The sequence below is a fragment of the Leptonychotes weddellii genome, chromosome 12 (genome assembly GCF_054177405.1).
Source record: "Leptonychotes weddellii isolate Sample4059 chromosome 12, ASM5417740v2, whole genome shotgun sequence".
Classification (NCBI taxonomy): domain Eukaryota; kingdom Metazoa; phylum Chordata; class Mammalia; order Carnivora; family Phocidae; genus Leptonychotes; species Leptonychotes weddellii.
In genome coordinates this window covers 33,810,450-33,837,971 of record NC_138380.1, presented here as the reverse complement: position 1 = coordinate 33,837,971, position 27,522 = coordinate 33,810,450, and the positions used below count along the sequence as shown (strand labels likewise).

Here is a 27,522-nt window from a genome sequence, read left to right as displayed (position 1 = left end):
TAACCAGCAAGGGAATGAGAATCTCAGTCTTATGAACACTTGGGAGATTCTGAAAGTGAATTCTTCCCCAGAACCTCCAAATAAGCCATCAAGGCCAACACCTTGATTTTGGCTGTAGGAGACCCTAAGCAAAAAATCCAGTCAACCTTTCTTATCTACAGAACTGTGAACTAATAAATGGATGTTACTGAAAGCCATTAAGCACATGGTTATTTGTTACACAGCAACAGAAAGGTCATACGCAGGGTCAATCAGATTAGTAATGCCTTCCTTCTTAGAAAAGAGAACTATGAGGGTGTGGGGTCAAAAGGGAACTTGGAATAAAAAAAGGTCTAGAGTATTCCCTTTTCTCCCAAAACACAGAGGGACAAAGTCCTCTTTGCTTAGTAAAGAAAACTAACCACTTCGTCATTTTCTATGAATTCTCATAGCACCAACCTAAAAGAAAATGATCACATCACGTGGGCCCATGTCATCTCAGGGCAACTACTAAGATGCAGTGGAAACATAACTAAGGAAAAAGAATATTTCTCTAACTTTATAGAAGGGAAAAAAACCTCTTGAGTCCCTAGGAAGGCATGTCATTGAGAAACCATGACTTAAATTTACCCTTAAAAGTAAGAGAATATTTTTCAGATGTGATTAGGTAAGTTTTGTCCCTATAACCGGTAAAGGTTTATGATAAAAAAAAATCTCAATTAAATAGCTTTTATAAAAGTAGTGAGTTTCTGAGAACTTTGATCTAAAGGAATACATGATTAGCTTGTTGGATTATCCTTTTCAAGTATCAACTGCTGAAAGTAGGGTTTGGCTAGTGGGCAATTTGACTTTGAGGTATCTGGCAAGTTCCTCAAGCACAGGGATTGTGCCATTAGCAATAGAGGACAAAATGCCGTTAAAAGAGCCTGAATTGTATCCTTGCCCACATGTAAAATTGGCCCACTTATGTAAAGAAGAGACTAATAAGCCTGGTGATGGGTATTAAAGAGGGCACGTTCTGCATGGAGCACTGGGTGTTATATGCAAACAATGAATCATGGAACACTACATCAAAAACTAATGATGTAATGTATGGTGATTAACATAACATAATAAAATTAAATCAAAAAAAAAAAAGAAAGAATAGCCCCCAAAAGTCAGAAAAAGCACAGAGGATTGGTACATTTCTGGTGTTTTACCATTATATGTAATACCTTCCAAATGTCAAATGGCACCAAATTATAATGTTACTCTAAAGGGATCTAGTTAGTTTTGTCTTCTAATCTCCCATTTTTCTCCCTCTAATTCTCAGTGATTATAAATCTCTAGTCTCCAGGGGATGGCAGCAAAGAGGCTGCTTCTCCATCTGATAGGTTTTTAACCAAGTCATTCGAACTAAAAGTGTATCAGAAGGATTAAGAAAATGTAAAGTAAGGTATTGAGAATGACTGCTCAGAACACATTCAAGGCCGTGCTACTTGGAAAGGGGATAAACCCCGCTCTTAAACAGAACCCGTGGAGCCACTCCAGGTAATAGCATTTGGCAACAGCTGCTCAGCATTGGTCATGTAAGATCAGTCCCAGGACGATTAGGGTCAAGTTAAATAAAACAAAACAACATGCAGTTTAGCCAAATCCAATACAATGAGTCTCAAGCTGACAGATTAAAATGTAGTGCAAGGCTTGGGGTAAACAACAGAAACAAGTCAGCTCCAGTGAACTTCCTTCCCCGAGGCTGATGCTGACGGTGTGTCTACTCATCAGCGTGTGTTTTGGGAACCGAAATCCAGGCTGCTGCAGACCAACAGCCTCCCCACGAAGAGTGAGAACAGTCGGAGGAAAGGCAACCAAACTTCTGCTCTGCCGGTGCTCAGAAGCTAGGGGACCTTTTAAAAGTCTGCCAAGTTGCTTACGCTCCATGTATCAACTGGAGCAATGGATTTCTCGTGGAGAAAACATTCGCTTCCGCTGCTATGTAAACACAAATAAACTGGACTCATTTTTGCTCTACCGAGCAGAGATGAAAAAACATTACCTGTGATTGAGATAACGCTCCTGACCCTTTGCTCTCTTGAGAAAGGAAGAAACGGACCGACATAAGGAGCTCCTGAATGCAGCAGCGAAATTCCTCTTCATTTTGCCCCCCGGTGGCGAGGGAAAAGAGCCTTCGAGATTGCACTATATACTTAAAAATATATTCTTGTGCCTTAAAACGAAATGTTTTAAAAGTTAGTCTCAAAGGAAACCGAGAGTATTTAACAATGACATGGCATAAAAACCACGGGACAACATTAGAATTTTAAATTATTGATTTAAACGCTAAGACCCCCAATGAGATTTTCAAACAGTATTTACTTGTGGGGGAAGAGCCATTTTTCTCTGATGCTAATGAGACAAAATGTATAGCTAATTTGAAAATTCTTTGTAATTCTCAAGAAGTATGAACCTGAAATGCTTTTGATCCTCAGGTGGTTTTTAAAATTTAGTTAACAGAGAGATACTGGTCTGTTTCTCAAAAATTATTGTGCTTTGCTGGCAGGTACTCTTTCCACTTAGCATTTTACCTTCCATCAGACCAACGTGATAAATTTATAATTAGGAAACCACTTGCTTTTAAAAGTGCATACCTGTCTACTTTTACCTACTGACATCAAATAGAGTGGCACTCAATGAGAGGACATGAGAGGACTCTCAGAGCAACTACTGGACAATTCCTTTAAGGACCTGTGTTCTTCATGAACATGTTTGCAAGTAAAGTGTTAGCATCTCCACCGAGCACCGAGGGTCCAGACACGTGGGCAGCTTTAAACCACGAGGCCCAGTAAAACCTCAGGTCTCCTCACTGTGACCCCTGCCAAGCCACCCTATACTCTCTCAAAATTTCAGACAAGTTGTTCTCAAACGGCCTCTGTCAGGGTGTTGGAAGCAAGAGCCAGGAACTTCCAGGCTTAACTGCTTCTCTGTGGTCTTCTGTCCTAAGACCTCCCTCCTGCCAACCCTAGACTTCACTCCAAGGGTTCTGGAGCTCAGAGGCATAAGGATTCAATCCTAAGCAGTTCCAGTGGGTGAGCCTGGCAAAGTTTCTTTCAAATTTCATCAGCTCTGGAGGAGCATAAACTGATTAAGATCCTTGAACTGGAATGCCAGTAATACATCATCACCAATTACTGTCTATGTAGAGGAAAGCAGTTAGTTTAGGCATCATCACGCAACAGTTCTGTTAGACGACATTATCTACTATCGCCAGTGTGTCATTACCTTCAACACCTCCTGGATGTGTTCTTGCCGTTCCGCTTCCGTTATCCTGTCCACATACCACTTGAGAACTTTGATGAGATCTCTGAAACACAGGGGAAAATATACAGAAGGTGGACTTGGTCGAGTTCTCAGTTAAAAGCCAACAAATCCAACATTTTTATCACGAGGAGGCTTCTTTCCCCATCAGTCCTCACCGTTTTCTGTCAGACGGTGTAATCTGATGGTATTAGGAATGTGCACAGCAACATCACTACCTGTCTTTGAAGCTTCCTCCCATTGAGATTCTCCTCAATACGGACACATCCCATTGACCCTGCTGTTTCTGGCAAAGCTTCCCAATGGGCAAACACAAATACCAGAGAAAAGGACTCTGGCCAAGAAAGGGCCTGGAAGTCTGACCGCATGGTCCATCTTGGACAACTGATAATTGGGATTTCTTCCCCAGTGACCATGTAAACAAGCTGGATGAAATATTCATTTGGAGGCCATAGGGGGGTGTGGGGAAGGATAAGGCAACAACACCCTACTTCAAATCACACGCCCATGGATTGATCTAGCCAATTCTCTGACCTACGGGAAGAACAAGGCTTATCATCAGAGTGCCTTAGTGAGGGAATTTCCAAAACAGCCAAGTTTTTTTTTTTTTTTAAGGAACAAAATTTGAATTAAAAAAAACAACAATAATTCTCAAGATTGCAGTCTTGCTACCTTTACCTTTGTTCTGTTCTTGGTTTCTGGGAAACAGAGCAATTTTTAAAAAATGCTCCTCTTTTCTCTCAGTCAGGGAAGAACACATGGATGTGGTACAAGGCAGATGCTGCCTGGAGTGTTATTTTGAAGATAAAGGTCAGTGAGTTTCTGACCACCCATAGCCCAATAAGATTCCATAGGCCTTATCTGTCTTGTTAGGAATGATTATCCTGCTCTCCTGGCCAACATAAAGTGTTAGAAATTACACCCTTCCTCTCCAGCTTCCACTGATAATTTCAGTCACAAGCGGTGACATGTTACCAGGGCCCCAAATGTTAGGCCGAGTGGCAGAGTCGGGCCAATGTTTCATACTATCCCTGATATTACATTTCACCCTCTGTAAAAATCATGTTGACACACCATTCATTGAAATGTTGGAGTATTAAATCTTCACATGCCTTGAGAAGGAATACCCAAGGTAATAGGATCAAATGCTTATTTGATTACTTATCTTTTATATATCACATGATGGGGAAAAAAGGGGCAAAAACACAAGTCCATCTTTTTTTTTTTTAAAAGACCAATATTCTTTTTTTTTTTTTTTAAGATTTTATTTATTTATTTGAGACAGAGAGAATGAGAGAGAGAGAGAGCACATGAGAGGGGGGAGGGTCAGAGGGAGAAGCAGACTCCCTGCCGAGCGGGGAGCCCGATGCGGGACTCGATCCCGGGACTCCAGGATCATGACCTGAGCCGAAGGCAGTCGCTTAACCAACTGAGCCACCCAGGCGCCCCAATTCCATCTTTTTTTAACACACTTCTGGGAATGATTGTGCGTGTACATGGCCTTTGTGCTTAAGGTATCTGGTAAAAACATGGTCAGAATAGCAACGGCAGTGTTAGAATGGGGAGAAAGAACTTTGGGGAACATTCCAGGGCTGTATTTAAGTCAGGGCCAAAGACCGGGAAGATGTTATACATAGCACAGAAAGAAAGAAGCTGTTGCCTTCTGGGAAGTATCAACTCGGCCGCAGGGAGGCAGGTAAGAGCTACAGCTTGTCATTATTCATTCACTTTAGCCTTGCCTGCAGAATCTGAGCTAATAGGAAGGGATGAGCAGTGAAAATGGCAGCTCCTATCAAAGGGTCGAGTCCATGGCTGACCTGCTTAATGTCTTCACATGAATCAGCATGCATTAGGCAGGCAGTAGGGACTCAGTAAATATTAACAGATAAATGAATGAAGGAATTTAAAAAGATAGGATGACAAAGGCTGTTTTCCCTTCACATCTCTTTCTTAAAGACTTCTAGAATCAGTGAGGAATGTGGTGGTTAAATGGGGTTTTTGGCAGGCAGACTGAAATAACCAGGCATTTCAGACGAAAGAATATCACATGAAGTAGAGACAAGAAGAAAACACTTTATATTTTAGGTTTTAGGAATAGAATTCAGAAAGGTTTTTTTTTTTTTTTGGTCCTTTTAATCACAGTAAGTTGCAGCCATTAAAAAAAGATGTGTGAGAAAGGAAGAGACTGACTCAAGAGACACTTCAGATGTTGTGGTTCATTTCTTCCTACACTCCCTTTTAAATTTTCCTATATTGCTGGTTCTGCGTGGAAAAGCTCAAAAGGAATTGCTTCTAAACCAATTACAAGATAAAGGCCTTACCTGTATGCAAGTGCCCCAGCAAAGTGACTCTCAATATAAGTGTCCATTACAGGTTTAAAATGATGGAATTTGCTATCTTGCAGCAAATTTATTATGTGAACCTAAAACGAAAATTGAGCTTTATAAAAACCAAATGCAAATTAAGATTTTTTTTTTTTTTGGTTCTTTTTAAGTGACTCTTATGCTATTAAGTGCACATCTCAGAAAGGGCCTTATGAAAGTCAAGACCGAGAGACAAAATTGTTAGGATACAATTAAAGTGAATTTAAACTCACCAAAGAATCAAATACTTTAGATCCATATTTTTGGGAATTTTCATCTAAAATTCCAAATAAAGTATCCAGCGTATCTTGCAGAAACTGTTAGATAAAGAAGTAAATTAATAAAAACAGTATCATCTGTCCTTCCTCTCCAAATACTCTTTATTCCATGAATTTCCAAGAGAGGGATAACAAAATAGCATATACCTTTACTATCTCTGAGCCATCGATTTCTTTTATTTTAGAAAGACAGCCTGTGATCTTGTCTGGGTGGGTTCTCCATTTCAACAGATCAAGCATATCACCTTGCCAAACAGAAAAGGAAGATTAATTGCCTTAGCAGAGAATAATCCCTCACATGAAAGTGTTCCACCGATAAAAGCTAGATTCTTACACATGTTGCCTACCCTCCTGGTCATCCAAGTTTCAGGCTCCCCCAGACTACGACTAGCTCTCTAAGATGGCATTTATTACCATGTATTCTAATTATTTCTCCCTTCCCAATGCTCTTGATTTACAAACTCCTACTTATCCTTCAGTTCCCAGATTAGCTGTTGCTTTATCCAGGAAGTCTTTCCTGAAATGTCCATACTGAGCTCACTGTCTCTGCTTTGTGCTCTCAACTCACAGTGGCGTTGACCTCACGATTTCAGTTGTTTATTTGTCTTTGCCCTTACTAGGTTGTAAACTCCAAGAAAAAAAAAGCCACCATGCCGAATTTGGCCCTATGGTATCCCAGCAAGGGTACAGAGCATGCACACAGCAGGCAGCTGATAAATAGTTTTTGAATCCTCTTCTGCCAAAGTGGGAGTTTCTTGAGGGTCAGAAACCTGCTTTATTCACATCTGTGCCTCCAACACACAGCACTCTGCCTAGCAACCAATTCTATCTGGCAATGAAGGTCTTCTTGACAACGTGACCCAAAGCTGGCAGGACTAGAAGGTCCCTGCACAAGGATGACAAGTCTGGTCAACTGTTGGATCATCTAGTGAGCCCGTGGACCTGAGAGGGCCAGTTCCTGGATGCCATGGTCATCATCCATCATAACAGATTCTGGGCAGGTGCAGGGCCCAGGTCTTCAATTTCCTCCCCTTCCAAAATTGACAAGACATGGGCCTGAGTCTAACAGGGTCCTCTGAGAACCTCTTCACCTGGCGAGGGAGAAAATCCTTCCCTCAGCTTTCCTGGGCAGAAGTTAGAAAGGCTCCTGAACATGGTGGCCAGCTTCACTAGGCGCCAGAGGGAGCAGGGGGACAAGCGTGTCTGGAAGGCAATGAAAGCAGGTAAGAACTGACAAGGCTTGTGTATTCAGGAAGCACACAGGGCAAGGGAACCTGGCAGGGCTGGCTTCCCAGGGCTCGGTGGGGTTGAAAGACTAGAACAGCCAAGAAAGAAGCCAGGAAGGATTTTCCAGGCTTAACAGTGTGAAGTCCACTTGAAAGCACTCGTTTCAGGAGAAACCCAAACAGGACTTGCTGAGAGACAGAAAGACCAGCATGGAATCAAAACCCAGGAGAAAACAAAAACAAGAAATCAAGGAAGAAGTAGTTGTGATGAAAAAGAAAGATGATGCAGTGAAGAGAGATGAGAAAAAGCGTATCTTCAGAGGAAAGAGAAGCAACCTTCACCAAAGCCAGATTCAAGAGAAAAGCATCACAAAGGACTTAAAAGTGAGAAATTTAGTATTAAATAGAAATACTTATCTACATCAAACAGGGATAAGAGGACGGTTTAGAATTAGAAAAATGAAGGAATTTTAAAAATAATGACTGTGAAAAAGAAATTTATAGTATTTTCATAGAGGAAAAACCTGAAAATGTTTAATATTCATGTCTAACTCAGACATCCTAGATGTACGATTGGGACCTTTTTAAAAAGTATTGATTCTATTTAGAATAGGAGGTATTTCCACAGAGGGAGACGTCGCCAGAGGGAGCACCGCATTCTTCTCCCGTCTGTTTGCTGCCTCCCTCCCATGGACTTCCTAACTTCCTGCGTCCAACCGCAGGATGCCTTCCTGCCCAGGCATCTTCTCTTACAGTTCTGCAACGCATGACCCCTACCACTCACTCTTCACTGCCCACTCCACCTCCGTTCCAGCTCCCCCTCCATCTCCCTCCTCTCTTGCCTGCCCCTCAGAACAAGGCGGTTGCAGGGGCACCCAGGGCACAGCCCAGCGTGAGGAGTGTGTGCGGAGGAAGGAGGGGGCTATGACCTATTGCTGAAAATGCGAATATACTGTATGTTTGAACATACCAAGAGCTAGAAAATAGGTGGATGACATAATCCCTACTCCTTTTTTTTTTTTTCATTTTAAATCACACTCTCAGGAAGAGACTGAATGAACGAACCACTCATTATTTTGCGGGGGAAGGGGATGCGGGGAAGTCGGCAACTTTACAATTAACTGTTAGGCTAAATTTAAGCACTGTTTTTATTTTTAAACTTTTTAAAAAGTTGTGTTTAACAGCCCAAGGAAGAAAACAAATAAGTAAAATAATTTCCTCCCTGACCCCTACTTTTAAGAAGCTTAAAATATCTCCTTGGTCTGGCAGTCACAGATGTCAGCAGGATGCTCCGGCCTTGGTACGCTAGCCCTGAACAACACTGGAGTACAGAATATGTGCAGAGAGACACACTTTAGGGATCGTGAAATGCAAATCTGCTATAAGAAACTATTCCTAGAGACTGTATCACTTGCTAAATGCCCAATTGTAATGGAAATGGGATCTGCATATTTTCCAATTTGAGTAAAATGAATACAAAGCAATTTAATTCCAATTTGGAACTGGATTACTTCTACACAGAAATGTGTGTCTAGCATGTAAATTTCAGAAAGATCAACTAACTTCCTTCCTCCTTCCCATCTCTTTGAAACACAGGATTCCCTGGTTCATTTTGAGCTGTGTTACACTGACAAGGTTAATCAAAGTCAAATGATAATTAAGAACTTATCAGTGTCCAAAAATGAGCCAAGCATTGCCCTCCATATAGTGAGATGTTTATATAATGATTTCTGAATAGGTTTATTTACCCATATCTACCTGAAAATGTCCTCTGCTTTTACAAAGTAGCAACTTTTAATTTTTAGGATTTGGTTCTGTTTTACATTCACAATTCTGTTTAACGTCCTAAACCCGAGAACAAGAACAAGTTAAGTCTGCAGGGCCCAATACTTTGATGGCAGATAAGCTCTTGCTAGGATTATCTGTGTGGTTGGCAGAATAGTGGCCCCACAGAGGTCGATGTCCTAATCTCTGGTACCTGTGAATATGTTTACCTTTTATGACAAAAGAGATTTCACAGATGTGATTAAGTGAAAGGTCTTAAAATAGGGGCGACTATCATGGCATATCAGTGGACCCAATGTAATCACAAGGATCCTTAAGATATAGAAGATGGTCAGAGTCATGACCATGTCCAGATGCTATGCTGCTGGCTCTGAAGACGGAGAAGGGGCCATGAGAAAAGCAGGTGGCCCCTGGAAGCTAAAAAAGGTAAGCAAAAGGATTCTTCCCTAGAGGTTCCAGGAGAAATGCAGTTCTGCTGACACCTTGATTTTAGTCCAATGAAAAGGATCTCAGGTTTCTGACCTCCCGAATTGTTCAATGATAAATGTTTGCTGTTTTAAGCCAGTAAGTTTACAGTAATTATTCCTACAGTGAGAGGTAACTAATACAACTTGAAATTATTCTACCAGAGGCTATTAGTTAAATGTGAACCCTAGGCTCTATGACATACACACAACTAATCCACATAGGATAAATACAATTTCTGTCTAAGGGAGTCAACAGCAGGTTGATTTTCTTATCTTCATAATCTCCATAGGGTAGACTGGCACCATAAAAAACACCAGAGGTTTGGTAAAAGCTTTATGAACCTTATAGAGTTCTGTCAGTGAAGTTTTTATCTAAGTAAAATCATTCATCACTGAATACGGATAAACTCTTGATGTTTCTTAACTTGGTGATGGCTACCTTCAAACAAATTTACTAAAAATATGCAGTTGATTTTGAAAAATATTTCTCCAAAAATACTTTTGGAAGGGAAAAACAAACCTAATACAAATGTGAAAGGATCATTTGCCAAAGTCCTACATAGATATGGCAGCACGGCAAGAGGAACTGAAAGGTATCTTAAAAGAGGTCAATATTGTAGTGCGACATTTTACATCTTTTCTGAGGCCATGTTCTAAGAGAAGAAATACTTTTCCTACCACAAATGCTGTTCTGTGACATAGAAGAAAGAACTAATAGCGCTTACCGATGTTTAGGCACAGGAACACTTTATGAGATTCAATACCTTAGATTCTCCTCAACATAATGAATCTGACTTATTAATATGGCATTCAGAATACTAGCCAGAAGCCTTATATGGCAACCGTGAAGAACTCAAAAATGTTTCATTTCCTTCCTTCATTACAGATCATGTTTTCATGACAATTTTCCAAGGAGAAGAACTTGTTTTATTAATCATAACTTGCTAAACAATCACTGACATAAAAAGTATGGTAGAATAGAAAAGCAATATCCATCTAATTAAACAAAAAACAGCCTTTATTCCAAAGCCTGCAATTAGCACTGTTTATGGGCTATAAAACAAGAGAGATTAAGGTGGTGGTGTTCTTTGTCTCTTCCTCTCTTCTTTTTAAAAAGCAGCTGGTTTTGAAGCATTGTGCACTTGGGTTTCAATACTGGGATAATTTTGAAGTCTTTAAATTACATGCATTAATAGGCCATTGGGTCGCAAAGGTTTCCATTTTACTGGAGATCACAGATGGAAGGATCAGCAGTTTTTCTAGTGCAAAGTTCTTAAATAGAACACTGGTGTTTATTAAACATGTCTACCAAAATTCACAGGAGTGTGTAAATACAAGAGCTTTCAAATAAAACAGCATTATACATTACCATTCTGTGTGAGTTTTGTGGAACAGAGAAAAGATGTTATCCAAAAAGACTCCTTTGTGGCCTTGATAGCTTGATGATTATTTCCAAGGAGAATGCCCTTGGAAAAAGGAAGTTTGAGGTAGCGGGTAGTATCCTGAAGATTTGTGTTTTCTTCACACTGTTAAAAATATTAAAAACAACATAAAAAAGGGAGGGATAAGAGACCTCATGAAAATTATTAAGCATAATTTCCATTTCTACTGTTTATGAACTGGGAAACATTCCACACGGGATTACAAATAGAATTGGCTTTTAAATAAGATACAGCAAAAAGAGAGAGAAGGAATTAAGCACGGATTTTGGGCTCAGACCGATTTGGGTTCAAATCCCAGTTCTGCTCCTTCTCCCAGGAGTAACTCTATCACGTTATCTCGCCACTCCAGATCACCATTTCTATCTTTAAAACCTTGGTGTGTTGTCATAAGAATTAGGTTCCATAAAGCCTTTTGCACAGTGCATGATACACAGGAAGTACTCAGAAAAATCATATTTGTAGTGACCACAGCATTTAAAAAAAATGCTTCAATTCTTCCAACATCTCATCTGAGGCTGCTATTGAACAGCTCCTTGCTTTGAAAATTGGTAATTAAAGGAAACTGTTTTTCAGGGTCCTCTAAGAGTCCTACCATGTGAGAAAAATCTCTACTTCACATAAGACACCAGGTAAGAAATGTAAAAGGAATTACGGATTTAGAAAATATAGTTTCATATCCCTAAAGTAATTCTTTAGTCAAAGGTTGTCACTTAATGCTAAAATCAGCAGGAAAACTGTTGGATAAAGAACTGGACATTTGGGGTGCCTGGCTGGCTTAGTTGGTAGAGCATGTGACACTTGATCTCAGGGTCATGAGTTCAAGCTCCACGTTGGGCGTAAAGCTTACTTGGAAAAAAAAAAAAAAGAATTGGACATTCCTACAACGCCAGTGTACCAACACACAGATTACTTCCCAGTGGCAGGAGGACAAATATAACCACACGCATGGTGGGGGTGGGGGGATCAGGTTGTCACTACATTGATACAGGACCATGCAAAGATACATATTATCATCTATAGTGCATTCTTACTACAGACGTTGAACCTGAATCTACCACAACCACAGCTTTCACTTCCACTTCATAGTCAATGGACAGAACAACATGCTGAACAATACTATAGGGAAGCGACCAGAAAAACCCCGAAGGCAGCACTTTCTGCAGGATGCCTGGCTTTGTCTCTTCAAGTCCAATGTTGTAAGAAAAAAGGATTGTTCTAGATTAACCAACACTTAAGCCAAACGCGACATGTGGTCCCAGATTCGGATCAACCTGATGAAAAGGATTTTTTTTTAATTTATATATTGACTTTAGTTCTAGATGAAATTAAAAAAAAATAGTGATTAGAAAATCATTAACTGAAAAGGTAGGTTACAAAATATAAATATTATGAAGCAACTAAGATGTCCTTCAGTAGGTAATGCGATACACCCAGACAATGGAATACTATTCAGCACTAAAAAGAAATGAGCTATGGAGTCATGAAAAGACATACAGAAACCTTAAATGCATACTACTAAGTGAAAGAAGTCAATCTGAGAAGGCTGCATGCTGTATGATTCCAACTATATGACATTCTGGAAAAGGCAAAACTATGGAGACAGTAAAAAGATGAATGGTTGCTAGAGGCCGGTGGGGCAGGGATGAATAGGCAGAGCACAGAGGATTTTTAGGGCAGTATGATATTATAATGGCCATATGTCATTATGCATTTGTCCGAACCCATAGGATGTACTATACCAAGAATGATTCTTAAGGTAAAAACTATGGACTGTGGGTGATTATGGTATGTCAATGTAGGTTCATCCTTGGTTTAAAAAAAAAAAAAAAGTACCATTCTGGTGAGTGAGGTTGATAATGGGAGAGGCTATTCATGTGAGCAGGGGGGCAAATGAGAAATCTATATCCTCCTCTCAATTTATTAGGTTTATTATAAACCTAAAACTGCTCTATAATATCATTTGGGTAAAAAACCCACGCAAAAAAATATCTAGAAGGATATACGTTAGAGGATTAATAGTTAAAATCACCCAGGTAATGAGAGTATTATGTTTTTATTGTGAATTATCTCTATACTTCTTTGTAATGATAAAAGTGATTTTAAATTACAATTCTGAAAAAAAATATTTTAACAGATACAGAACTGGTATAACTTAGGTTATTTTGAGTGTAAGTTTTAAAACTCACATGAACTTTATTTCCTTAAACATCTTCAAGGCTAGTGTCTTGGTAACAGGCAGGAGTTTAAGCACAGAATCCCTTTGGCATTCTAGAGTACTATGTGTGATTCATAAAATACTTTTTAATTTTAAATAATAAATCTTTAGGAAAGACCTAACAAGTTTAAAGAAACAGAATCAGACTACGGCAAGATGTTCTTACTAGCACACCTGCCCAGTAACAGGAGTACCTATAAACACAATAAACAGCCTCTATAATTCTCTTCTAGCGTTACAACTCCAAATGCTTTCTTTTATTATTGGGAGATATTTCATGGAGACAGCAGAGTGCATGAAACACACATATAGGGTTTAGAGAATCATTACAAAGTGAACACTTCAAATGCCTTCTTCAGAAAAAGTGCTTAGGCAAAGTAATATTCAGGAACCCTTGACTGCCATCCCCTCCCGTCTTGTTCTTGGTGTCAGGGCTTGGACCACAACGAGTCACAGCACCCCGCGCTGCCCCCATTTCCTACCTGGATCTGGTCCGTGGGGTCAGGAACACGCTCTGGTCCGCCGGCCCTTGCCTGTCTTGTGCTCCATCTGTCTAATCACCACTTACTGTGACTGAGGTCTCGTGCAAACACAACGGACATGTCGTCCAGCTATTTCTTTTCTTTTTTTTTTTTTTTTTAAGATTTTATTGATTTATTTGACAGAGAGAGACACAGCGAGAGAGGGAACACAAGCAGGGGGAGTGGGAGAGGGAGGAGAAGCAGGCTTCCCGCCGAACAGGGAGCCCGATGCGGGGCTCAATCCCAGGACCCTGGGATCATGACCTGAGCTGAAGGCAGGCGCTTAATGACTGAGCCACCCAGGCGCCCCCCGTCCAGCTATTTCTAAGCCTTCTCCTCAGGAGCTGGAGCTGGCCCTAGCATGCTGTGCTCCAACTGTTCACAGAAATTCTGCTCTTATAGATAGAGCTCTTATTCCCTCACCCATCAAATAATGGCCTAGTTCATGAGCCCTTTCGGCACCTTCCTTAGCATTTCTGCTTGCTATGCTCATGTAGCTCCACTGGTAGTCAGGGACTGACCACTTCTGTGATTGAAGATATGGTGGCCGTGTCACGTCCTTAGGGAGCGCTGTGATTAGAAGACTTGGCTGCCTTCTCCTGGGCCGATCACTGTGGCCAGATGAGCACCACCAGCCCTGGTTCACCTCACCTCTCCTCCAGCCTGGGAGCGTCAACACCTCAGCATTTGAGTGTGTGAGAGGTGTGACACCTTGACAATTCTTTTTTTTTTTTTTTACATTTTTAAAAATTTTATTATGTTATGTTAATCACCATACATCATTAGTTTTTGACATAGTGTTCCATGATTCATTGGACACCTTGACAATTCTTACAGCTCTAGTCTATCCCTCTCAGTCAAGTATAAATATAACCATTAACATAAATATTAGGACACAAAAGTTATTTCAAGATCTTCCGCCAAGAATACTGGGTGTGTGTGCGTGTGTGGGTGTGTGCGTGTGTTTGCGTGTATTCGTAGAGGAAGAGCAGGTGAAGAGAATTCTCCCCATCAATTCAGAAAAGAAAAGCACATAATGACTCTTGGGTCTCTATGAAACTTTTGATGATATAACATTTGCCAGGAGTTCGACACTGATTTTTTTTTTGTCCAGTAGCAGTCAAAGGAGATAATGCTAGGTATGGGGTCAGAGTTGGAGGTTTTAATCTATTTTTGAAGAGCTGAAGTGGCCTCCAGAAACTGTACAGAGCAATCTCACAGCATATCTTTTGTTGTCCCCTGAGGTTGTTAGCGCGCATCCTTTGACACATCATACAAACACTGGAGACTTGAAAAGCAATCCAAGCAATTACCATTTATGATGGTTTACTACATGCCAGGCACTGCAAACCACTTTATGTGCATTTTCTTATTCTCATAACAACCCCATGAAGCAGGACACTGTAAGCTGAGGAGCCATGTGACGTGTTCGACGTCACATTATCGGTAAGTGTCAGAGTCGGGATTTGAACCCAAGTTTGTGTTCAAAACTACTAGGGAACAGTGCCTCCTTCAAATGTTGTTTTCACCAAGTTTTGAGTTTTGCTATAATGAAGTAAACATTTATTGCTTTACAGGTAACATACTGAATGGTGGGTAAGGCTAAGAAAGACCAAAAAGTTCAGTTTTCAAAAAAAAGGGTGTGTTTGTGGGAGACACCCTGGGAGGCAGCTCAGAGTGGTCTGTGGAGCTGAAATGGCTATGTCCAATACACCTATGAGCCCTACAGCGAGATGGGTAGGTTCTATTCTGAAACCACACACGGAGCGAGGAGGATCATGTGACATGGAGGCAATGGGGAGCAAGACCAGGTAGGAACAGATAAGGCACGACACAGGAGCTTGGGGACACAACAGGTGAGTTAGAGATCATCTGCCGATTCATCTGATGAAAGAGAATCAACTGTAGAGAAACTGGGTTGGGGAGCAGTGAAGAAGAGAAATGGCGTTCCAGAAGGGAGCCCTCTAGGGCAGGGGCAGGTATCAGCAAGAGCTGAAGCCAAGAAGGTTCTCCAGCCTTTTATGAGGAAATGCATGGTTGATTAGCAAAAGCCAGGCAGTGAGGAAGAAAGAGTCACCAGTAAATTCCTCAAGCGTTCTTCAGCCAGGTGGGAGAAGGGACTGTGCTGGGAGTACAATTCCGAGCCAGGGTATGGAGTGGAGAAACCAAACAGAAGGGAACAACCCCGCTCCCCCACTCTGAGGCTAAGAGTCCATTAAGTCACAGAAAGGAAGCTGGAAAAGGATGGTGCGGCACTGCCCATGCGTTAACCAGAAATACTGGTACAAAAGAGCCGTGGCTGAGTGTCTGCAAGCCTGTAAGTCTGAGACTGACCACCGTAACACTACAGCCTTCCATGAAGCTCTAGTGCATACAGGTGAGAAGGCGTCTTGTCACCACAGTCAGATCCAGTTACACCCCTTAACGAGAGGAGTGGTTAAATACAAATCACTTGCTTTCCGGGGATACTCGCACAACTGTTTTGGTTTGGGTATAAGGACAACTTTTTTCATCACATCCGGTGCAGACATGGAACAAGGCAGTGAGGACATGAGAATAATAAGACACTGTCCTCCCCGTTCCCTCGTGACAGACACTGCTAATGTATTACGGGGTGATGGATATATGATGAGAGACAGATGATGGAACAATGAACTGAGCCACTCCTTCTGGGAGAAACAAGGCAACATGACCACAGCCCCTTGAGGCTGCTACCAGATTAGAGGAACAAAACAATGTCACTGTCACAGTAAAGGACAATTCTCTGTGTTTCCTCTGATAGGCTGGGATCTGTGCAAGTCATCTCAAAATGGCTTGAAGTTAATTTATTACAAATTAGAGAGGAAGAATTGAGAACCAGCCCTCTGCTTTACTACACTTGAGACTGAAATCAGACCTGACAGGAGAAATGTGCTCAGACTCTCACAGAAGAACTAAATGCAGGCTTTGGGAAACAGTGGTGGTCTCAATGAGCTTTTAAGATGACACCGCTTGACTCACAGTCTATTCCTCTGCCCAGGGTTAAAACCAGTTGGCAAAGCAATGGATGGTGCGTCATTCCCCAGGCCATTTTTTTTTTCCCACCACTTTAGACATGTGAAAGAGAGCTGCAATGGTCAGTCATGAGCAGTGTTCCAGAAACATCATATCTGCAGTAATACAAACTATGTGACCGAGCGATGAGCATCTATATTTTATGCAGAAATAAACTGGTATGGAAATTCATAGTACATTAATCAATTTAAGGGGTCTATAATTTCTGTACTGCAGAAAGTACTGAATTAATTTTTAAAAATACAGTACGTTAGACAATCCAGTTGGAACTGTATTTTACCAGTTAATCACAACCAGATTTAAACAGTTGTGGTGGCAAAATACCTTCTTTAGCGACTCTTTCAGTATGATTAGCCATCCTGGATGATATTATTAAAAGTTTATTAAATTCCATTTGTCGGTCCTTTAACTTGGTATTAAGAATGTACCAAGGAGGGGCGCCTGGGTGGCTCAGTCGTTAAGCGTCTGCCTTCAGCTCAGGTCATGATCCCAGGGTCCTGAGATCAAGCTCCGCATCGGGCTCCCTGCTCCGCGGGAAGCCTGCTTCTCCCTCTCCCACTCCCCCTGCTTGTGTTCCCTCTCTCACTTTGTCTCTGTCAAATAAATAAATAAAATCTTAAAAAAAAAAAAATGTACCAAGGAAATAAACACAGTCCCTGTCCCTGAGGGCATGATACCTCTGACCTCTGCACTTAGTACCCATGACAAAGTTGTGATAAGGGCCACTGGATTCCAGCCCTGCTGGGGAAGGGGCTGCCTGCCTTCAGTCACAGAGAAGAAGAGGCTCACCAAGCAGGCAAGAGAGGAAAAGGCCTTTTATGTGGAAGAAATGGTAGCTATCAAGGCACTGGGAGAAGAAAAGCACATAAAGGAGACTCCAGGGCCATGGCAATTAAGTGCAATGTGGGATGCTGGATTGGACTCCCAAACAGAAAAATGACATTAGTGGAAAACCTCGTGAAATTCAAGTACCGCATAAAGGTTAGTTTCAATAAATATGCTAAGGTTATGTAAGATGTTAACATAAGGAGAAGCTAGGTGAAGGGTATATGGGAATTTTCTGTACTATTTTTTGCAACTCTTCTGTAAGTCTAAAATATCTTAAAAACACCTTTTTTTTTGTTGTTGTTGTTAAAGTTCAGGTATATTCAGACAATATGTACCTTAGTAAAGGCTGGAGCATGGGATTTTGCAATATAAAAAAAGCCTTGGAACTGCCCGAGATCTCTCAATTAGGAAAAACCCAAGAGAAAAGCTCCGTTTGGGACCTGCTAAGTTTGAGGTGTCCCTGGCAAAGCCAGCTGTGGATGGTCAGTAGGCTGGTAAAAGCTCTGGGCTGGAAAGCCAGTGTGGCCATCAGCAACAGAGACGTGATGGTGAGCAAACCCATGGAAGTAGCTGAGATGGTTTTAGACCGGAGGAGTCACAGATGATGGCCAAGGATGAAATCCATAGCAACACCCACGTGTACGGTGTGGATAAAGACAGCAGGGTCCTCAAAGGAGAAGAAGGATATAACTCAGGAGAACACTGTCGGAACAGACCAAAGAACGTGGGATTTTCAGGAAGGGTCATCAATGGTGTTACATGCTGAAAGGAAGTAAGGAAAGATTCTGAAAAGTGGCCAGTGGCTTTAGCCACTTTGGGAAGACTGACGATGTCCTGGTATAATTTGTAAGAAAGAAGGGGCTTTTGGATGTCCCATTAATAGCCTCAGTGCTAAGACCAAGTCCACCTATTAAGTTATCTTAGCCTTTTTTTCTTTTTTCTGTTCAGCATGGCACATTTCTATGCTAAGCATATCAGCTTACTTCTAATTTTTAAAAGGTTATAGGCGTTTCATTTTTAATTTCTCTCACGCTGAGTAATAAAACAGGGGTTACGGGACCCAGGTTGGGCACTAGTGACTACGAGGGAGAAAGTTCATTTGAGCTGTGGGGACAGAAGCAGCCTGAAGAGCAAATGGAATGCAAGGAAGTAGAGACGGTGAGGGAAGACCAGCTTTTCATGGAGACTGACGGTGATGGCAGGGGAAGGAGTGTATGGTCATTTAAAAAGGTTTTTGTTGTTTTTGTTTTTAAGACAAAGGCTTGAGCAGGTTTATGATCTGAGAGAATCCTGCCAGAAGAAAGGAAACAGATATAGTCACAGGAGGAAGAGTGGGGTCTCTTGGGAGTCAGGAAGGAGGGGGATCCTGAAGGAAGCAGGTGGAAGAATTAGGCTTGGAGAGGAGTCTTATCCCATCATCTGAGACAGGAAGCAGGAAGGAAGGGAAGGATGCCTATAAGTTTGCAGGTGGCAAAGGAGAGAACACGGGAAGTTAAGAAAGTTCCTGTCTGATGGCTTCTGTTTTCTCTGCTAAGTAGAGGGGAAGTGGTTGGGTAGGTAGAATGGTAAAATCTTGTAAACAGCTCTCTTCGGGGCTAATCTGTAGTAACTCATGGCCAACCTGGAACAGACACCCTTTGTAAGCTGCATTGCAACTGTTTGAGTTGGTCATGTGTCTCTCTCAGCCTTGATTATGATAGTTTTATCGATAAGAGGTTTGAAATTTTATGTAGTCAAACTTACAAGGTTTTTTTTTTGTACCTGATTTCTAACATTGAGCCATTCTTAGAAAGGCCCTCCTTATCTCAATGTTATAAAAATGTTCAGTCATATTTTTAAGGTTCATACAAGTTTGTTTTTTTTTTTTAAACCTTTAATCTGGAACTTGTTTTGGTCTAAGAAGCAAGGTAGGAAATCCAGTTCTTTCTTTTCCCCCAACACCTATCATGGTCATCTCAACACTACTTATTACATGGGCTATTTTTTCTACTCAATGATTTGAAACCACTCCTCCTCCTTTTTTTTTTTTCTCTTTTCTACTTTTTTTTTTTTAATAGTAAATTCAAGGCTGCAACTATCAGCAGGCTGCATGCCTTCCTCCCATGACAGAAGAAGGATAAGCATTATGCTCATAATACGGTTTTATAATCATTACACTACAAGAGGCCTTAGGCTGAAACTGAACTTGCTGGCTCAGTACTATGAAAAAGAAAATCATGGCATCAACTAGACTAAAAACAAAAGTTGTTATACTTGGCGAGAATCCCACACCTCTTTAAATAAGCAACACTGAATAACCCTAATCATAAGACGACACAGCTACTTACGGTTCTTCTGTGGAGCTAATGCTTCCTGACGGGCCCCCTCAAAGTAGGTCTGCCCAAAATTAGACAATCTACAGACATCATCCTGAGCCTCCTTTGTGGTTCAGAAAGATCATTGGGAACACGTGCCTTTTAAATTGCTCAAGCTCAAATAAATAAATTTTCCTATGCATTATGGATCAGAATTCTGAATACTCCATGAAAATTTGTACAAGGGCATGAGCAGGTTCAAAGCTCTGCTTCTGAGAAAAGTTTGCCCTTGCCAACCGGCACCCGACAGGACTCCGATATCAGAGTAGAATGGTTCTCTGTCTGGGAATCGATACCAGTTGAACTCCTAAATACTTCGGTAGAGAAGCAAGGCCTGCTACCTGTCCTCCTGGCATCTTAAGAATATGGATGTCTTTAAAAACCAACTGTGAATCTTGGCATTATTTGTATTCATTTAGAGGAGTCAATCTGGACTTGACTGGACACTTAGCACCTGCCCCAAAACACTGTCTAACCCAGAGGTGAGAAAGTCCACACTTGATGTGCCATATAAGAGTGATTCATTCTTCTATATATTAGTGGGAGAACTGGAGCTCACTTTTAATTAACTTAACCCTGCCTTTTCTGAGTCAAGATTTAATGTTACACAGAGGCAAAATCACAAACACTCATACAAAGCACCATATGTCTTTTGGAAAACTGTAGCTGAAGACATTGCCTGTCATGTATCTCACAAAAGGCACCTCCCACCTAACAGAGAGATAAACTGATCATCTCAGGTACCTAGTACATTGAGATCCTCTGTTTGCTTTACTGATTAAGATACTTTTCCTTTGTATTTTAACATTGTAAGCATCTTGAAGTCCATTTTTGAAGTAGAGAGAACGTAAATGCCAGAAACAGGAAGGACTTGAACTGTTTTGTTCACCACTACATTTCCAGAACCTAGGATAGTGCCTGACTTGTCATTTGTGGTTGATAAATGTGTTGAACAAATAACTAGAAAATAAATGATTCAAGAAACATGCACATACATAACCATGTGCATGCCAGCAGAAGTGACCAGGTGTGTTGTGCATTGACACTCATTTTATTAGCAATAATCCAAAGGTAAGGGAAGTTTTTGTTTGTATCTCCTTCATTCATTCAATAAATCTTTGCTGCACACCTACGGTGTGCCGGAACCCCTGACAAAGTTCTCACTCTTAAGGGACTCCTAAATCTATTGGAGTAAGCTGAGGGAGCATCAGATAATTAGGGGACAGTGTTATGAGTACAATGGTAAGAGATGTGTGCAGATATCTACAGAACTCAGGGGAGGGCAGTTGGCCAGCTAGGAACACAGGGAGTGGGGGCCGGGGAGTGAGGACCATTCTTCTGATGAAGGTTGTGGACAAGGTGAGCCTCCAAGGATGAGCGGAGTTAGCCACGAAGAGAGGCAGGGGAAGCATGACTCTAGGGGTGCCAAGGGCAAAGTCATAGCAAGGAGAACCAGCAGCCAGTGGGGGAAGGAACTAGAAAGAGCTGGATGTGGCCATGGTATCAAGAACAGAAGCACTCAGAGGTGAGGCAGTTGGGAGTCAGAAGCCTTGAACATCCTGAGAAGCCTGAGATTTATTTTCTCAGCAATTGGGAGTTTTTTTTACGGGGTTTAAATTGAGAAGAGGCCCCGTTAGACCTGTACCTTACATGGGTCACCCCAACGGCTGCTGAAATCTGGACCAGAGGGAGACAAGAGCCAGGTGGGCAGGACCACTTAGCTCAGGGGCAAGCTGGTAAGAGCCTGGAATGTCATGTGATTACAGAAACAGAGAAATGCAACGGAGAAGTATTTTGGAGAAAATTGTGTATTTTAATTCTGTATTTTACAGTGACTAGTATACTTCATTATTACTAGTATTCCCTGATAACTTCTAAGGAGCTCTGGTTTTGTGAACTTTCTTTTTATTGCCTACTACAGTATACTTCATTCCCAATGTTTTTACGACGATTCCTGATGCACAAAATAGAAAGTAACAACTGCTGATGTTGTCCGGACAGAGGACCACCATATCTCTGCCTGCTTAGTGAGAGCAGCAAACCAGAAACATGCAATGATGACCCTGCTAAATTTATTCCTGGGGCGGTACCGAAAGCACGTATGTACTGGAAATATTTAAAAACCTATTTGTAAGGTTATTTAATCCTCTCACAGCAATGGAAAGAACTTTAAGGTCAACATAGAGACTTTCCCAAACATCTACACCTAAGTTAAGATAAAGATATTAATCATCTTTAAAACACGTTTCAGAATGACACAGAACACAGAGACCATCCTTTCAAAAAGACACACTCCTTGCCAACAATCTTCCAAAAGAGTATTTTTTTCAGTCATTCTCTTCTCTTTTCCAGAGTGATAACAAGATAATGAGTTAATAATTCAGCCCTGTTTATCACAGCCCGTCGCCAACATCTGACTGATGTTACCTTATGCACGATGAGCTCATGAGTGCCATCTGGAAGAGTCCTACCATCTTCCTGCATCAGAGGGACGAAGGAGAAACCAAACAGTTTCTTCTCTCCTTTCTCCTTTGCTGTGAGAAAAGAGAGAAAGAATTATTTCCTTTTTAAAATGTCTGCTTACACACTTGTGTTCTGACTCACAGATTGCCAACAAGCCTGATCATCAAGAAATACAACCCACACTCACCAGTTCCCTCTACACAACTGAGAGCAGCTTTGTGATGAGACCTCTATCTATAGGAGCCACCCTCCAACCCATATTCCTGCCCTGTAGCCTGCAAAGGACACTGCCTGATGAATTTTCATCATGGGACTCACTATCTGAAATTACGTTTTTTACAAAAATTTCTGGATTGCCTGTTTTTTCTCTTCATGTCCTACCCTCCACTCCCAGCCGTAAGCATCACTGAGGGCAGGATTCTACGTTATTTTATTCAAGCTTGGTCCTCAAAGAGTGCCAAGAACATAGCAGGTTCTCACTAAGTATATGTTAAATCCACGAACAAGTGAATGAATGGACGTGAAATTCAAAGTTTTGTTTACGACTCATGCAAAGGTAGTTTCTAAGCTCTGCCTTGGCCTATAATAGAACTTTCCCTATGTCCACGTGTGTGAAGACAGAGAGCCCTGTGGAAGCTACTTCCCTGGGATCTTAGACATGTGGATAAAAAACATGAACTGCTATCTATAGCTTAAGAAGAGCTTATTACAGTAGTATTCTGGAAGCTGGAAATGGGGCAATGAGGTTTTCAGATGCCTAATGAAGAATTACAATGGCTAGAAAGGTCAAAGATCATTGGCCATTATTCACAAAGAAGGAAATTGAGATCGCATGATATCAGGTAATTTGCTCTAGATTTCGAGTACCATTCCAGTTCTTTCCACCAACTTTCCTTTTCTCCAAAAATGGAGAAAGCTTTAAAAGAAATTGGTTGGTTCTACTGGACTGTCTCCTTGTATTGAGATGGGCAGGGAGGAATTCCAGGGTCTGCAGCCTATCCTGGGCTGGACGGTTATTCTTTCCCACACAGGTGTGGAAGTGGAGCATTATACTTGATAGAAGAGTTCAGCTCTGGGATGCAGTAAGGCCTGAGCTAGCAGGAGTTAGATATGGTGACCTTGAAGATCAAACAGGAGACTTTAGCAACACATCATTCCCTCATGATTGCTTCTGGCATTTAACCACAGGGAAGTGGGACACCACATAGAGAACAGTAATTTTGGCTTGCTGGTTTTGGCCCCTAGCATTAGGACATCCCTGAAAATGTGCTTCTAGGAAACGATTTTCTTCTAAAGTCATTAATTTCAACCCCAGAGAGAAACTGGGAAAATATCACTGTTAAGTGAAAATCACAGTGAAGATCTCTAGGATGAGATTTCTACATCAGTGAGAGTGCTGGCTATGGAACTTATGATTTAGGGGAGGAGACTTACTTAGAAATACTTTCCTAAGTTTATGTGACCACATTTTTGGTGTCATTTTTGGTATTTAATTTGGGAGGGTAACAAGATTTCGTGAATGAATAAATTAGCAAAGGTAAGAAACAAAGCAATAGTTTCCCCAAATTTGTCTTTTGTTATAAAAGAAAAATAAATACCAAAGTTTAAAGTACATGGCCTTTTGTCCTGAGCCACTAGATCAGCCAGTAAGTTGAATGGACTATGACGCCTAAGTTGAATGGACTATGACGCCTTCTTTTACTAATGAAGATCCTACATTTATGGATTCCACCTCCTAACTTTCCAATCCATTCTTTCTAATACCCTAACTCCAACAACTGTGTCCTGGGACCTCCAATTTACTGACCCTCTCTCCATGCCCCTCTGCTCTCACTTCCCATTTCTACGCTTCATCCTCCTAATCACTTCGAACCCTCTCTACCCGCTACCCCTCCATGTTTCTCATTATTGTAACGTTAACATTGTACTGGGCTGATACCCAACTTGCACCTTAGTCTACACCTGCACCATACTAACCTCACTTTAATGAATGCACATTAACCAGAGATGGGCCCTGAGCTGGGCAAATCTGCCACATTTTTCTAAGCTCACCTTTTCACTTTTCCAGATAGGGATTTCATCCATCCTCTTCCCTTCTCAAGCTGCCAATACCTCAGCATGTCCCTTACTCTCAGCAGATGCACAGAGGGCTCCCACACGCTCTGCCCATTACCCCACCTGCATGGGCCCTCCTGCACTATGCCTGAACTGTCCGCTTAACCCAGAGCACTGGACCCCATGCTTCCCATCCTCAAGGGCACTGCTCCTACACTTGACCCCTCTTTCTTCTACATCATCAGCTTGTCCTCTCTACCAAATCATTTGCACCAAACATGTTTTAGAACTCCATCTTAAAAAAAAAAAAAACCCTCCCATGACCCACCGTTCCATTAGAGTTACTATCCCATTTCTCTGCTCTCTTGTATTCTTTAGAGCAAAGTTTCTGGAAAGATCTGTCTGTACTTACTGCCTGCCCTTCCTTTCCTCCACCTCACTCCTGGACTCACTCACGCCAGGCTTCCATCACCACAAATCCACTAAGACCACTTGTTAGGTTCAATGACTTCCATGATGCCAAACTAGGTGATAATCCCTCTGTCTTCCACTTATTTGATTTATCACTGGCACCTGGCAGAGCAGATCAATCCTCTCTTGAAAATCTTTCTTCTATTAACTTCCTGGGTTCTATTCCTGGATTCTCCTTCTACCTCACGGGCTATTCCTTCTTAATTTCCTTAGTGGCTTCTTCTCATTCTCCCATGATCTCAATGTGAAAATACACCAGAGAGCCGTTCTTGGACATCCCTTTCCTATCTAAACTTACTGTTTAGAAATTGCATCCAGTGTCATGGCTCTGAAAATCATGGGCATCGGTGATATGCTGGAGCTGGCTGGTAGTGGCTCGCAAGAGTTGACACTGTGCATCTTTTCCCAACTCCAAGTTCAGTGATGGTCATGTTGGTAGCTTGAATTTGGCCATGGTGGGAGTATTTATTTGATGGAAATCAGCAAATCCTATAATTCAGGGGTCCCTTCTCCCCCAGTTCAAGTTGTGGTTATTATATATTTACAGCACAGCACTGAACCGTATGTCCTCCTTCTCAAGCTTAAGTCTCCAGCTTGGATTGCTTTCAATTGTCTATTTGACATCTTTAATGTCTAAGAGACTTCTCAGATTTCACACGCAATGTTTGTTTTTTGCTTTCCAAAAGTTTGATTTTTCATGTTGCCCTCTCTCAGGCCAAAATCTTGGGGGTCATCCTTGACTTTTCTCCTTCCTTCATATCTAGTCTATCAATAAATCTGTGAAAAAGAATTGACCTACTACCATTCTAATGCAAACCTTTTTAATCTCTTACTTGGAGGACTGCTAAAGCCTCTTGAATGGTCTTTCTGTTCCCACCTACAACCTATCATACAAAAGCAGCCAGGCTCTTCTTTAAATCTAAATCCTCTAAGGGTGCTCCTTGCTCCAAACAAAGTCTGAAGTCTTCCCCATGACTTACAAGACAATATGGGATATCTGGTTCCCTTGCTGCATCTCTGGCCTCATCTCCAAACTCTCTCAGCTGCTCATTCTGGCCTCCTGGATATCCCTCAAAACTGCCAAGCATGTTTCAAGCTTAAGTGTTTTATATTTACTGTTTTCTCTGCCTGTAATAGTCTTTCCCCAGATACCCAAAGGCTCATGCCTTTCAGCTTGTTGCTGATACATCTCATTAACAGAGAGCTTCTTTGTAAAATAGCAACACAGCACCATCACTTTCCAGCACCTAATCCCAATTTAATCTTCTTTACAGCACTTATCACGGCCTGATATAGTATGTATTTATTTGCTCAGATATTGTCTGTCTTCCCTTTCTAGCACGAAAGCTCTATGAGAGGAGATACTCAGTTGTGTTCACTCCTGTATCTCCAATGCCCAGTAAAGTGCTTGACACATAGTAAGTGTTCAGTAAACATGTGTTTCATGAATAAAAGATACTTCTTGAATAAACATATGTACACAGGGGAGCCTGGGTGGCTCAGTCGGTTAAGCATCTGCCTTTGGCTCACGTCATGATCTCAGAGTCCTGGGATTGAGCCCTGTGTCCTCGGGCTCCCTGCTCAGTGGGGAGTCTGCTTCTCCTTCTCCCACTGCACCACCCACCCCCACCACCGCTTATGCTCAGTCTCTCGCTTTCTCGCTCTCAAATAAATAAAATCTTTAAATATATATAATATATATACATATACACAGAGAAATACTTGGGAGCTCATGTGATAAAGTAACTGCTCTGATTATTCAGTTTATGGGATTATGGGGATTTCTTTTCTTCATGCTTGTGCTGTTTCTTCTGAATTTTAACAACGAAATTCAAAAAACAAACTAACACTGTGAACAATGTTTGAAATACAAGGACAAGAGGACAGAGATCTAATAGGTTTTACTGAAAATAGCCTTTTTTCCATTTTCCAAGTTCTGAGTTAAAATAAATTTCTCCAAATGTTCTTTCTCCCTTTTCTCTCATTTCCTCTTTACTTTTCTCTTTTTTGTACCTTAAAGTTCAAAGCTTGTGTGAGCTCGACTGAGAATTTATAACAAAGATTGGGGAAGGAATGCTATAGCACCATTCCAAGTGCTTTATGTTTTGCCACTCTCAGTCTTTTCCATGACACTCCTCTGGGAATTTGGAAGAACGGTAAGACCTTGCTAGTCATCTCCCTACATTCTGAAACATCCACCAAAGCATCATTACTGGAGCTCCCTGAGCCAATTCCAAAACATGCCATCATCCCTGCAACAGACAGTCCTCTCTCTGAATCCTGGGTGAATTACACAGCACTCGGGCGAGGGCACCTCCTGTCTATTGGCAATGCCCCCATTCTTTCCAGACTAGAGAGAAGTCTGCTGTTTCTCCAGTAATGTGATTCCTCTGTGCCTCTTGTTTGTTCCCGAAGCAAGCACTTCTGGTAGTGTCTAAGATACGCGTCAGGGACACAGGGATACCAGAAGATGGGAGTGGGGGCTTGAGAGGGTGGTCAAGAGTGCAAAAGAATTAAAATAGAGATGTCAAGAAATGACAATTTTAGGGACAGTGATGTTTATATGGGCAAATCCTTTATCATCTCTACATCTTGGGATTTTTTAGTTCTGTAAAATGAAGCAATTATTTCACATCATCTCTAGGGCCTATTCGACCGACATTACTTGTCATCTGAATATCAAGACGGCATGGTGATGCAGACATATGCAAATCAGATATAAATCTG

General features: G+C 41.4%; 1 protein-coding gene across 6 annotated transcripts in view; it reads right to left on the bottom strand.

The window, feature by feature from the left end:
• DOCK4 (dedicator of cytokinesis 4) overlaps positions 1–27,522 on the bottom strand; it is a 417,063-nt gene that overhangs the window by 128,429 nt on the left and 261,112 nt on the right. For all 6 annotated transcript variants that reach the window (XM_081800230.1, XM_081800232.1, XM_081800233.1 and 3 more), the window contains 7 exons: positions 22,234–22,340; positions 10,762–10,918; positions 6,062–6,159; positions 5,870–5,953; positions 5,595–5,695; positions 3,238–3,319; positions 2,015–2,185 (listed from right to left, as the gene is read on the bottom strand). In XM_081800230.1, coding sequence (XP_081656356.1) covers positions 2,015–2,185; positions 3,238–3,319; positions 5,595–5,695; positions 5,870–5,953; positions 6,062–6,159; positions 10,762–10,918; positions 22,234–22,340 — 800 coding nt within the window. The remainder of the gene's footprint in view (positions 1–2,014; positions 2,186–3,237; positions 3,320–5,594; positions 5,696–5,869; positions 5,954–6,061; positions 6,160–10,761; positions 10,919–22,233; positions 22,341–27,522) is intronic.